This window comes from Pteropus medius, unplaced genomic scaffold (genome assembly GCF_902729225.1).
Source record: "Pteropus medius unplaced genomic scaffold, Ma_sr-lr_union100, whole genome shotgun sequence".
Classification (NCBI taxonomy): Eukaryota; Metazoa; Chordata; class Mammalia; order Chiroptera; family Pteropodidae; genus Pteropus; species Pteropus medius.
The window spans coordinates 850,177-863,646 of NW_024344433.1; the positions used below are offsets into that span (position 1 = coordinate 850,177).

The window sequence follows — 13,470 nt, forward strand, 5'->3', positions numbered from 1 at the left end:
ATGGTCAATCGTTTTAGTGTTACCCATTCTGACAGCTGGGCACAGGTATCTCATTGTGGTTTTAACTTGTATTTTCCCTAATGACTAATAATGTTCTTATTCGCCATGCATGTTCTTATTCACCATGCATATATCTCCTTTGATGAAGTATCTGTTCAAATTTTTTGCCTATTTTTTGAGTTTCCTTATCATTAGTTTCGAGAGATCTTTATATATTCTAGATGCAAGTCCTTCATTAGATATACAATTTGAAAATATTTTCTCCCAGTCTACAACTGTCTTTTCATTATCTTAGCATTGTCTTTTGTAGAGAAGCTTTTAATTTTGATCAAGTCCAATTTATCGATTTGTCCTTATATGGATCATGCTTTTGAAATCCTATTAAAATTTTTTTTGTCTAAGGTAACAAAGGGTTTTTCATATGTTTTCCTCTATAAGGAGAAAAACCAAGGTCTTATTAGGTCCATAAACTATTTGAAGTTAATTTTTTAATAAGGTGTGAGGTGTGGGTCAAAGTTCATTCTTTGCATATGGAAATCCAATTGTTCTAATACCACTTCAATGGGGAAAAAAAGCCATGACCATCCTCTCTCCATTGAATTGTCTTTGCATCTTTGAAAATTCAGTTATTCATATAAATGTCCATCTACTTCTGGTTTCTCCATTGTGTTCCATTGATATATATATATATATATCTGTGTCTGTCTGTCTGCCTTTCTATATATCACCTATCTATATCTTTATATTAATATCACAGTTTTTTGATTACTAAAGCTTTATAAGTCTTGAAATCAGGTAGTGTTAGTCATCAACTTTCTTTTTCTCTTCCAAATCCTTTGAACTTCATAGAGTCAGTTTGTAAATTTTTACAAAAAAGCCTGCTGGCATTTTGATTGGGATTTCGATGAGTCTACAGATCGACTGAAAGAGAATAGATATATTAATATTGCTGTATCTTCTGACCCATAAATAAGAAATGTCAGCAGCAATGTTTTGTAATTTTCAGTATACAGGCCTTCCATATATTGTGATAGATTTGTTCCTACATATTTCATATTTTTGATGTGATTGTAAATGATTTTATTTCAATTTTTCATTGTCTTTTGTAAATATGTAGAAACGAAATTCATGTTTGTTTGTTAACCTTGCATCCTACAATCTTGCTAAATTCACTTATTAGTTTTAGTAGCTTTTTTTGTATATCCCACTGAATTTTCTACATAGATAAACATGTTGAATGAAAATACAGTTCACTGCATTATTTCCAATCTATATGCCTTCCCCCACCCACCCTCCCACACCCTGTTTTCTTGTACTAACTAGAACCTCCCTTACACTGTTAAACAGGCATGGCAAAAGCAAACATCCTTTCATTTTCTTGCTGTTAGGGAAAAGCATACACTCTTTTACCATTAAAGTATGATGTTAGGTGTAGATTTTTCACAGATGCCATTTAGCAGATTGAGGAAGTCTGTTCTGGTCGTACTTCACTAACAGTCTCTATTAGAAATGCATGTTGGATTTTGTCAAGGCATTTTCTCCGTAAAGTTAAATGACTACAAAGTTTTTTTAGTATGTTAATATGGTTAATTGCCCCAATTATATATATTTTTATTTATATTTTTTACAAATTCTGTTGAGAATTTTTGCATCTATGTACATGAGGGATATTAGCCTATAATTTTTTTACAATGTGTTTGTGAGGTTTTAGTATCAGGTTAGTGTTAGCCTCATAGAATGAGTTGGGAAGTATTCCCTCCTTTCAATTTTCTGGAAGAGTTTGTATAGAATTGATAATATTTTCTCCTTTAAATAATTGATACAAATCAGCAGTAAGTCATCTGGTGCTGGAGTCTTCTTTGCAAAAATGTTTTTAAGTTCAAATTCAATTTGTTGAATAGATGTAGGGTTGTCAAGTTATTTATTTCTTCTTGAGAGAGTTTTCGGTAATTTGTGTCTTTTGAGTAATTTATCATTTAATCTTAGATGTTAAATTTATTATTATTTTTTGCATTACCAGTAAATTGTCTTTGTCTTTTTAAAATTAAACTTTTATTTTCAGATAACTGTAGATTCACATGCATTTGTAATAAATAACATAAAGCCCATATACTCTTCACCCACTTTCCTCTGCTAGTAATACCTTGAAATCAATAATATAATATCATAACAAGAATAATAAAGTTGATCAACCCACCAGTCTTATTCCAATGTCCTCAGTTTTACCTGTTTTAGTTTGTGTGTTTATTTAGTTGTATATAGTGTTCTCACCTGTGTAGGTCTGTACATCCTCCATCAGTCAAAATACAGAGCAGCAGTTTCATCTTCACAAGAGGGCTCGTGTTGCTCTTCTATAACCATAGCCGCCTCCCTCCACCCTTCCCACATCCTTCCTAAACCTTAGCAACCACTAATCCGTTCTCTATTTATAAAAATTTGTCATTTCAAAAATGTCATACAAGTGGAATCATATAGTATCTGAGTTTTAGGGACTGGCTTTTTCCTTCAGCATAATTACCTGGAAAATCATACAAGATGTTGCATGTATCAATGATTCATTCCTTTTATTACTGAGTAATACTCCAGGATATGGACATACAACAATTGGTTTAACCAGTCATCTGTTTAAGGACATCTGGGTTGTTTTTGGTTTCTGTCTAACACAAATAAAGCAGCTATGAACATTCAAATACAGGCTTTTATGTGAATATAAGTTTTCACTCTCTGAAACATGCCTAAAAGAATAAGTATTGAGCCATACAGTAATTAAATATTAGTTGTTAAGAAAACTGCCAAACTTCTCTAGAATGGCTGTGCCACTTTACATTGCCACCAGCAATGTATTAAGTTTCTCCTCATCCTTGCCAGCACTAAATTTTGTCACAATTTTTTATTTCAGCCATTCTAATTTTTTATTTTAGCCATACCTCATGGCAGTTTAATTTGTATTTCCCTAATGGCTAATGATGTAGAACATCTTTTCATATGTTTACTTGCTATCTGTATATCCTCTTCAGTGAAATGCATGTGCATGTGTTTTGTCTTATTTTCTGATTGGATGGTTTGGTTTTTACTGTTGAGTTTTGAGAGTTCTTCATACAGTCTAGATTCTAGGCCTTTTTCAGATATGTTGTTTGTAGATATATTCTCCAGGTCTGTAGCCTGTCTTTCCATCCTTTTAACAGGCTCTCGCACACACAAAAAAAGGTTTTAATTTAATGAGATCCAATTTATCAATATTTTCTTTCATGAATCATGCTTTTGGTGTCAAGACTAAATATTCTTTGCCTAGCCTAAGGTCCTCAAGACTTTTTCCCATATTTCTTTTTATAAGTTTTATAGTTTCATGTTTTACATTAAATTCATGATCCATTTTGAGTTAATATTGCATGAAGGGAGAGATACAGGTTGAGCTTTATTATCTTGCCTATGAATGTCCAAATGCTCCAACCACTTGTTGAAAAGTCTCTCCTTCTTCCACTGAATTGTTTTTACATCTTTGTCAAAAATCAGTTTGGCATACCATGTGAGTGTATTTCTGGATTCTACATTATCGTCCATTGGTCTATATGTCTATTCCTCTCCCAAAGCCACACTGTCTTAATACAGCTACAGAGTAAGCTTTATTCCCAGTTTATTCTTCTTTGTCAAGATTGTTTAAGCTTTTCTAGGTCCTATGTCTTGCCATATAAAATTTAACTATATCTATAAACTTTTCTGTGATTTTGATAGAAATTAAATTAAATCTATAGATCAAATAAGGGGGGAACTGACATCTCTAATATGTTGAGTCTTTGATTTCTTACTTCTGCATTTTTAAAGTTTCAGCATAAAAACCCGTACATATTTTAAAGTATATACCTAAATATTTCATTTTCTTTCAAGCAATTATAAATGATATTGACTATTCAATTTTGACTTCTGCAAGTTCATTGTTACTTTATCAAAATGTGATTAAATTTTATGTACTGATCTTATAACCAGTGACCTTGCTGAACTAACTTAATAGCTTGACAAAGTTTTTTGGTGTGGATCTCTTGGGGTTCCTATGTAAACAGTACATTACCTGAAAAAGTGACAGTTCTATTTCTTCCTTTCCAATTTGTATGCTTTTTATTTCTTTTGTTGTCTTGTTGCCATGGGTAAAGCTTCTGGTAATATTCTGAATGAGAGTGATTAGAATGGATGACCATTTCTTTCTTGATCTTAGGAGGAAATTAATCAATCTTTAACTATTAAGTATGACTTTAGCTGTAGGTGTTAGGATGACATACGATGAAAAAGTTGCCCTCTATTCTTATGTTGCCAAGAGTCTTTATCATAAATGGGTGTTGGATTTGGTCAAGGTTTTTTTCTGCACAATTGATGTAGCCATATGTTTTCTCTTTAGCCTGTTGATATGCTGGATTACATTCATTGATTTTCTAACTTTTAACCAGCCTTGTGTATCCAAAATAAATCCCCCTTGGTCATGAAGTATAATTCTTTTAATGTATGGCTGGATTCAGATTACTAATATTTTATTGAGGCTTTTTGCATCTCTGTTTATGAGGGAGATTGGTATGTAGATTTCTTTCTTTTTATACTGTCTATCTGGTTTGGGAGCCTCGTAAAATGCATTATGAAGTGATTCCTCCTATTTCTTGAAATAAATCAGTTTAGTTATTCTTTGATTATTTAGTAAAATTCCCCACAGAGCCATCTCAGTCTGGGTATCTCTTTTTCAGAAGTTTAAAAATTATGAATGTAATTTATTTAATGATTTTAGTGCTATTCACATGGTCCATTTTATCTTGGTTGAGTTTTGGTAGTTTGTGGGTTTTGTGGGAGTGATCCTTTTTTTCTAAGTTATCAACTTTATGAGTGCAAAGTTGTCCATTGTGTTTATTATCTTTTTAATGACTCCAAGATCTATTGTGATGTCCTCTATTTCATTTCTGATATTAGTCCTTTGTGAATGCTCATTTTGTCTTTGTCAGCCTTCCAAAGGTTTTATCAGTTCTTAAGGTTTTTTCTCCAAAGGAAGAGGTTTTTGTCTCACTAATTTTCTCTATTATTTTTCTATTTTCAATTTCATTGATTCATGCTCTTTTATTCATTGTTTCCCTCCCCCTACTTGCTTTGGGTCTATTTTTCTCTTCTTGCTCTAGTTTCTTCGGGCAGAAACTCAGACTGTTGATTAAATACCTTTCCTTGTTTCCAACATAAGCATTTAGGGCTATAAACGTTACTCCCAATGCTATTTTAACTTCATCCTCCATAGTTTGATATATGGTGTTTTTGTTTTCATTCGGTTTTAAATATTTTTTATTTCCTTTGAGACTTCCTCTTTGACCTCTGAATTATTTAGGGCTCTGTTGTTTAAATTCCATGTGTTTAGACATTTTCCTGCTGCCTTTCCATTATTAATGTCCAGTTTGATTCCACCATGGTCAGAGAACAAACTCTATGATTTTGTTCTCTAAACTCTAAAACTCTCTAAACTCTAAAATCAAACTAAAATGATTTTAATTATTTTAAATTAGTTCAGATTTGTTGTAATGCCTAGTGGGGTTTAGAGAATCAGCTTTCCACTCAGTCCTACTGATGATTCCAGCAGAGAACTCAGAGCATCACCATCTGCTTCCACCACGTGGGGAATGGAAGTTCGGCTCTCTGGTCAGCTACACGAATACCACTCAGCTGGGGGATCAGATCATCGTCACTTATTTCCATGGGGCAGGGGAGTGGCGTGGAAGACCAGCTTCTTGCTCAGCTCCATTGAACTCCCAGGGAAAGGGGTGTGGTTGTTCCCTAGATGTATGGGTGGAGTAAGGCAGATAGTGCCAAAAAGTTTACTATGTTTAGGCCAACATTTTCCTGGTCCTTTGGCTAGGGGAAACAGACTTTTCTTGAATGATTTTTTTTTTGTCTGTGCCTTTTAAAGATGAGGTTGGAGGCTTCTGTTGTACCCTATCTAGGATACACGGGAAACAGTAACAAAATCCAGAGGAGTCACTGCCATGTCATTCCTTAAGTCCAGAGGTCTCCAGGCATCCCACCTACTTTTTTTCCATCATTCAGAGTCTTCTTATGCTTATTTGTTGTGTTATGTCCAGGACTTTTTAGCTAAGATGGAGGACCTAGGAGGAATGGAGCTACTCTGTTATTGCTGGGACTAGACATCCCTCCAGCAATTTATCTTATAATTAGACTTAGAAAACAAGGAAAAAAACTTAAGTATTTACCCATGCAGTTACCAAATCCTTTGCATTTTATTCTTTAATGTCAATCTGTATTTCCACGCGGTATGATTTTCCTTCTGCCTAAAGTACTCCCTTTAACATTTCTTGTACTGCAAGTTTGTTGGTGATGAATTTTTTGTTTTATATATATTTAAAAGTCTTTATTTCACATTTCTTTTCAAAAGATATTTTCACTGTGTATAGATTCTACAATGACAGTCTTTTTCTTTCAACTTTAAAAATGTCACTCTACCATGTTTTCGCTTGCATTTTTTTCTGATAAGAAACTGGCTGCCTTCCTTGACTGTGTTCCTCTGCAGAATAAGTTTTCTTGCTCCCTATTTTTAAGATTTCTCTTTGTCACTGCTTCTGAGAAGTTCAATTCTGATGTGACTTGGTGTGGTTTTCTTCATGTTTCTTATGCTTGGGATTCATGGACTTTTTGATCTACAGGTTTACAGTTTTAATCTAATTTGGAAAATTTCTGGCCACTGTTGCTTCAATGACAAATTAATTAAGCTACTTGAAAATTTTCCACAGCTTGTTGATGCCTGGCTTTTTGTTTGTTTTGGTTTTGATTCTCTTTCTTCTCTTTGTTACATTTTGGATAGTTTCTATGGTGCCTTGCAGTTCACCAATCTTTTGTTCTGCACTGTCTGATCTGTTCATCAGATTCCATGCATTCTTCATCTCATACATCATAGTTTTCACCTCTAGAAGTTTGATTTGTATCTCACTTGTTATCTTCTATGTCCCTCCCTAACTTTTGGAGCATATCAAATACAATTGCAATAACTTTTAATGTGCTCACACTAACATCTGAGGCAGTTATATGTATGTTTTAATTTTTCTATTTGAATTTTTTCCTCATTATAGGTCTGTATTTTCATGCTTCTTTGCATACCTGGTATTATTTGGTTGGATGCCAGAAAATTTCAGGTTTACTTTGTTAGGTAGTGGATATTTTTGCTTTCCTATAATTATTCTTAAGGTTTGTTCAGGGATGCAGTTAAGTTCCTTGGCAACAGTTTGATCCTTTTAGGTCTTCCATTTAAGATTTTCTAGGCAGAACTGTAGCCATATTAGGTTGTTCCCAGTACTGAGGTAAGACCCTTCTGCATACTCTACCCAATGCCTATGGGATTATAAGGTTTCTAGTCTAGCTTATGGGAGTAGTCACTATTCCCAGCTCTGAGTGAGCTCAGAGCACACTTCCCTGCAACCCTCTGGAATGATCCAAGCCTAGATTCCAGTAGTTCCCTCACATGTAAGCACTGATCAGTACCCTGACTTGTCCTGGATTTAAAGTCACCTTGCAGGACAGACAATAAGATGAAAAACACATTCACTAGAAGGGCACTCTTGAAATGCATACCCTCAGGCCAAGAATCTGATTTCCTTTCTCTCATTAGCTCATTAGAAAAAATTGCTTTATCAGAGGGTCACATGGTTATTATATAGTCTAAGAAGACTGGATTTTTTGAAAGTTTCTCACAAATGTCTATAAATGGCAGTGGTTAACAAATGCCATATATGGACCTCCTGAGAGGCGTGTTAAAAATACAGATTCCTGAATTTTGGCCAAATGTTGATAACTGTAGACTTTGACTGATGAGTACATGGGGGTACATATACTCTTCCACTTTTGTATATATTTGAAACTTTCCACCATAAAAAAGCTTAGAAGAAAAACAAAATATAATAAGATTTTTGGGTCTCTAGGCCTAAAGCCCAATTTATAGCTCTGAAGTGGGACCCAGGAATCTGCATTTTCACAAATGTCCTAGCTCAGGTGGTCATTTGACCACATTTTGAGTAACACTGGTACACTCATTTCTAAGTGATTCACTTGCTCAACTTAATTGTCTGTGTGGCTATTGTTTTTACAACTAACATACTTGTCCATGGGCCTCCAGCCTCAAACGTTCAATTAAGCGAACATTATTCTCAGTTTATCAAGCTCTTACCTGAACAGGCTCTATAGGACAGGGATCTTTGAAGCCAAAATTGTAAGAACGAAACTCTCCTCCAGTCAAGGAAGCAAGCTCTTTCAAAAAGCCATTTGCAATCTCATCATTGTAACTGAAGGAGATGGTATAAATAGGAATTTTCTGAAAAATCTTGACTTGGTCTATCACCATTTCAGGTGGCTGAAATGATAAATTTTGAGGGAGGGAATGGGAGATGAGAAGAGAGAAGAGAACAAAAAAATAAGATGTAAAAACCCTTAGTGTTTACTACAGATAGTGAAATCCTCAACTTGTAATTCCCTACATAGCAGTGACTGGCTTCTTTGAAAGGTGTCAATCCAATTCAGGGAGCAAAGCCAACACTACCAGACAGCAAGAGACCAATATCACAGCCCTTTCCCTCTGTGGGGTCACAGTTTGGTGGGGAAAACGATCGGGAGAAAGATTTGGCTAACCGATAACTCAGCTTTCGGGGCACCGAAGCTTAGAGTCCATACTCTTAAGTACTAGGCTATGCATAGAGCATTTAAAGTACTGGAGTCGGAAGCCATGAGTAGAACATCCTGACAACCAGGATTCTGCAGAGTGGGGCACTGGACCTTGATGTGACTTCCTAAGATCATCACAAAAAGAGCAGTCTCCAGCCTCAGACAGCCATTGTCAATGTGCCTCCCATGGAGTGAAGGAAGGGCCATTAAGTGTCCTTCTGTGTTCTGGGCACTCTGTTGGGGTATAATATCCTGGTCAGTCCTCACAACCGTCTTGTGAATTAGTTCTGGAAAGACTGTGCCTTCTCAATACCCTGAGAGCAGGAGTGTCACCAGTGCATCCCCTCCGGAAGCTCTTTGCCAGTATCTATCAAAACATATGCCTTTTGACTGAGTCTACTTCTTAGATATACTCATGTACAAGATAATATATGTGCACAGTTACTTGTGCAACATTGTCTATAACAGAAAGATAGAAAACAATCTAAATGTCCATCTACAGAATGAATGGCTAAATAGCTGTGTGATGGAATAGTAGGCAGCTATCAAAGCTGAGGAGGCATTTTATGAAATGATATTAAGCAACCTCCAAGTTATATTGTTTTATTATTAAAGGTTAGAATTTTGTGTGTAACTTGCTACCATTTGTATATTTTAAAAGGAGATACACACACACACACACACACACACACATATACATATCTGCTTGCAAACAAACTATCTCTGAAAGAAGATACAAGGAACTGGTAATATAAGTTGCCTCTTCATGAGTAAACAGAAGATGGGAGGGAGAATTTTCCCTATATAGCCTTTTGTACCTTTGTAATTTGTACAATGAAAATGTATTACTACCCTAAAATTAAATAAAAATTTAGTTTTTAAGACAGAAGTTTCATGAAATCTATATAATGGAATATGATGCAGTCATTAAGAATGTTTCCGAAACATTTCTCATGAAACAAACCTCATGCATATGAGATTTTTTTAAAAAGCAAACACAAAATTGAATTATGAATGATTTAAGTTTTCTTCTTCCTTATGTTTGTACACTTGTCTAGATTTTATAAATTGCAATAAACTCAGTAAGAGTTTATTAAATAGAAAAAGACCCCTTGTCCAGATGACTTTCAAATTAGAATCTCCAGCCCACATCCGCCCCAAATGCCAGCCTCAGATTTCTGGGGCTTCTGACATCTGTGGACTGCAGGTGCTCAAGCCCAGCTTCCCCCACCAGCAACCTCCAAACCTGCTCCTTCTTCGAATTTAAATAAGTTAATAACATAATCATTATAACCAAAAATCAGTCATCTTGACCCCTTTTTCTCCCTTGCTCCCACCTCTTCTCATGCTGCCCTCTTTCCCCTGCCAAATTGGTCACCAAGTCCTTTGAGGCTACTTCTATTATCTCATCTCTGAAGAGTTTTCTTGTCTCCATTTCTGTTGCTGCTATCCAAGGTGGGCCCTTACCAGATCTAGTCTTTCCCTGGCACTAAGGAGGCAGAGTTATAAAATACAGATGTATGAGACCATCTGCTTCTTGGAGAGTCCCCACTGTGGGGAAGCCTGCTCTTTCCATGTGGTATTCAAGGACCTCACAGTCTCCCCCAGCCTAGCCTTCGAGCCTCTGCCCTGACACTTCATCATTGCCCTGCTCTCAGGCTGTTTCTCAGAGCAGCTTCTCTGTTCCTTCTGCCCAGGATACCAGTAATCGCCTCTGTTTGGAAAATTCTTTCTCCCCGTTCCAGACACAGCTGAAATGTTCCCTCCTCAGTGGAAACAGCCTGTCATCTCTCCTTCATGCACAGCAGAATTCACCACTCTGTGCTCTGAAACATCTCATGGCATAGGCAAGCCCACTCCCCACATCATGTGAGAGTTAACCATATATCTAGCACATTCCCCAATGTCACCTTCCCTAAGGCAGGGATATTATTCACCTCTGTAGCCTCAAACCTTGACACCACACACAGAACATGAGCAGGGCACAATACATTGCTTCCACAGAGAAAGTACTGTGAGATTGGTAAAAAAAAATCATTCCAAATAAAATTTCATTTTACATAGAATTTGTCTGTCATAATAAATCTAATGCTGCAGTAAAATCCAATTGCTTTGCTGTTTAAGCCCTAAACCATTGGACACAGAATATATTTTATACTAATTGCCTAGCAGTCTTCACAAGCAAACACCTCACGATGAAGGAAACAAGTTGGTACTAATTCACTTTGGCAGTTAATTCACATTGTACTGGCCTGCAAGTCTGTGTATTTATATAATGCTCAGTGCATTAGTTTTCCATTCACAAAGCTCAAAAGAAGATGAACAGACACCACCAAAACTTTTCAAATATTTTCCAGTCAGGCTAAACAAAACAAAGAACATTCCACTAGAAAGGCCTGCTTTTGTTTAAATGATTACTAAGTTAAAATTAGGGGTAAAACCAAGGACGTTGTGCAGTGACATGTTTAGATTCAGAATCTCCAAAGGAAAAAAATCAAAAAGAGTCTTCTCACTCTTAGTCTATAATAAAATATAAACCAGTCTTCATTGGAAGGCGGAGATCTCCTTACATGGGGTTGGTTTCCAGGCCTGCAGGCATGTGTCACACTAACCAGATGACATTCATGGTCACATAAATTCTCCTCAGTGTTTCAGGGGAGAAACAAAGGGATTCCTCTGTATATTTTCTCACTTCAGTTCTGGGTCCCTCAGCCAAGGAAATATCTCCCAACGGCTTTTCGACAGCAACTGAAAGTTCCCCCAAACCATTCTGGTCCCCAAAACCATTCTCAGCATTGACTTTCAGAACACTGGTGAGTTCCTCTTTGTCCCCAACTTTGATAAGTACCTGATCGGGTCTGCCATCTGTCAGAAGGTAGATGGCTTGTGTTTCTTTATCAGCAAAAGCAAGCTGCAAGGCATTTAGAGTGTTTGTGGAACTTCCAATCTATAGGGAAGACAGAGAAAGAGAAGCCAAGCACACACTTGAATCTCAAAAAAGGCCTCAAACAAGTGTTATTTATTTTCTGCTTCCCCCAAAAAAAGTACTTGTGAAATAAAAGGTAAATTAACATTATATTGAGATAATAATTTAAGCCCAGTAATTCCAGGAAGCCAAACCTTGGTGTGCCATGAGCCTCTGATGGTCTCAGGAAGCCAAGACTATGGACTTCCTGTCCTGATGGCAGAGCTCTTCATGCAATTTTATCTTTGTGTATTTCTGTGTGAAGCACTAACTCAGTTACTGCTCGCTCAGCTGTCAGCACAGCTTAACCACGCAGCCTGAGTACACCCTGGCAGGGATCAGGTTTGTGTCAAACCAGGATTGACTCGTGACACCCAGAATTCGGCAGACACGAAGGTGATATCACTAGCTATCTGCATGTATAGCAAAGAAACTGCAAATTTTAAAAACTCCTACTGCTGTTTCTGCTCAGAGATGCAGAGCACTGGCAAGAATGTTACTCTGAAACTCACGATAAAAAGAAAGCCAGCAAGTCAGCAAGCACGTAACTGCTATTACACCCATCGGAGTGCTCAGGTCACAGGGTAACCAACTGGCCCCAAATATGGGGGAGACGGGCACCTGCAGAATCTGGCATAATGCAAGTGATGGCTTCCTGGGCAAGACACAGCCAGACACTCATAAGGAGTTTGGCTGGGGTAACTGGTGAACTGGTAGAGGCCGCCCAGGTGTACACTGGTGACAGGTAAAAGCCCGGAGACCACGACTAGAGAGGAGTCTGCATTCTCTCCAAGGCTTTGCCACCACAGGCCCCACAGAAAAGATAGGGAGAGTCCCAGGGAGTCCCCTTCATGATGGGCTCACAGAAAAGATAGGGAGAGTCCCAGGGAGTCCCCTTCATGATGCAGGACAGCGAGAGAGCAACACATACATCTCCACAGAGGCCCTTCCTGTCTCCCCTGCAAAACAAAAGCCTTAATCTGTGTGTGGTGGGGAAGAGGGGAGAAGGCTTGAACATGGCGCCCTTAGGGACAGCTGGGGAAAGAAAAAGGGAAAAGCAAAGCCTCCACACCTGTGGGAGGAGCAGTTAAAACACTAAGGGGAGTGGATTAATGTAACCTTTGTAAACAAATGAGCGTCTGTGTGAAGCTACCACCATGCTTGGGGCTCAGAGCACTTCCTCAAGAATTTCTCTGCCATGACAACCTCAGCAGGCGATCAAGTCAAACTGCTTCTCCCAGACCCCCTTCCATCTTACCTTAATGTCTCTCACCCATGACTGAGCCCCTTTCAAATTATCTTCATCAATTTCAACAAGTTTTTCCTGCCAAGCAACTGCCTGAGCATCGAACTGCACAAAATTGAATTTCTTTTTATATTTCAGCTGTTCCTGTAAGAGACAATTATTATTTAACCATAAAACCACTCAAATGAAAGAAAATTTTATGACAGGTGATGTTTTGATAAATTTAAATCACTATGATATGTTTTCAGTCTAGAAGCTAAAAATTACATTCAATAGAGAAAGTCTTTTCTAGTACAAAAGGCATTTAAGTAAAATTTACACACAGTTTGGATACTAAATCTTTACAAGTGTAAATATGTATAAGTATATATTATATATATCACATATACATATAAGTTTATATATATAATGACATTAAATGTCTTTAATGCTGATATTGATGGTATACCAAATATGCACACTAAATCCAACATGCTTAAAGGAAAGGAAACCCAACACAGTGTCACATTTAGGTCACCCTCGTTTTGGTGAGGCCATTATTCCGTTACATATCTATTCACTTGCCTTCCAAGAGCCC

The 13,470-nt window shown here is 37.0% G+C and overlaps 1 protein-coding gene across 1 annotated transcript in view; it reads right to left on the bottom strand.

The window, feature by feature from the left end:
• VWA3B (von Willebrand factor A domain containing 3B) overlaps positions 1–13,470 on the bottom strand; it is a 134,488-nt gene that overhangs the window by 48,445 nt on the left and 72,573 nt on the right. The window contains 3 exon segments of the mRNA XM_039872637.1: positions 8,192–8,374; positions 11,531–11,629; positions 12,906–13,037. Coding sequence (XP_039728571.1) covers positions 8,192–8,374; positions 11,531–11,629; positions 12,906–13,037 — 414 coding nt within the window.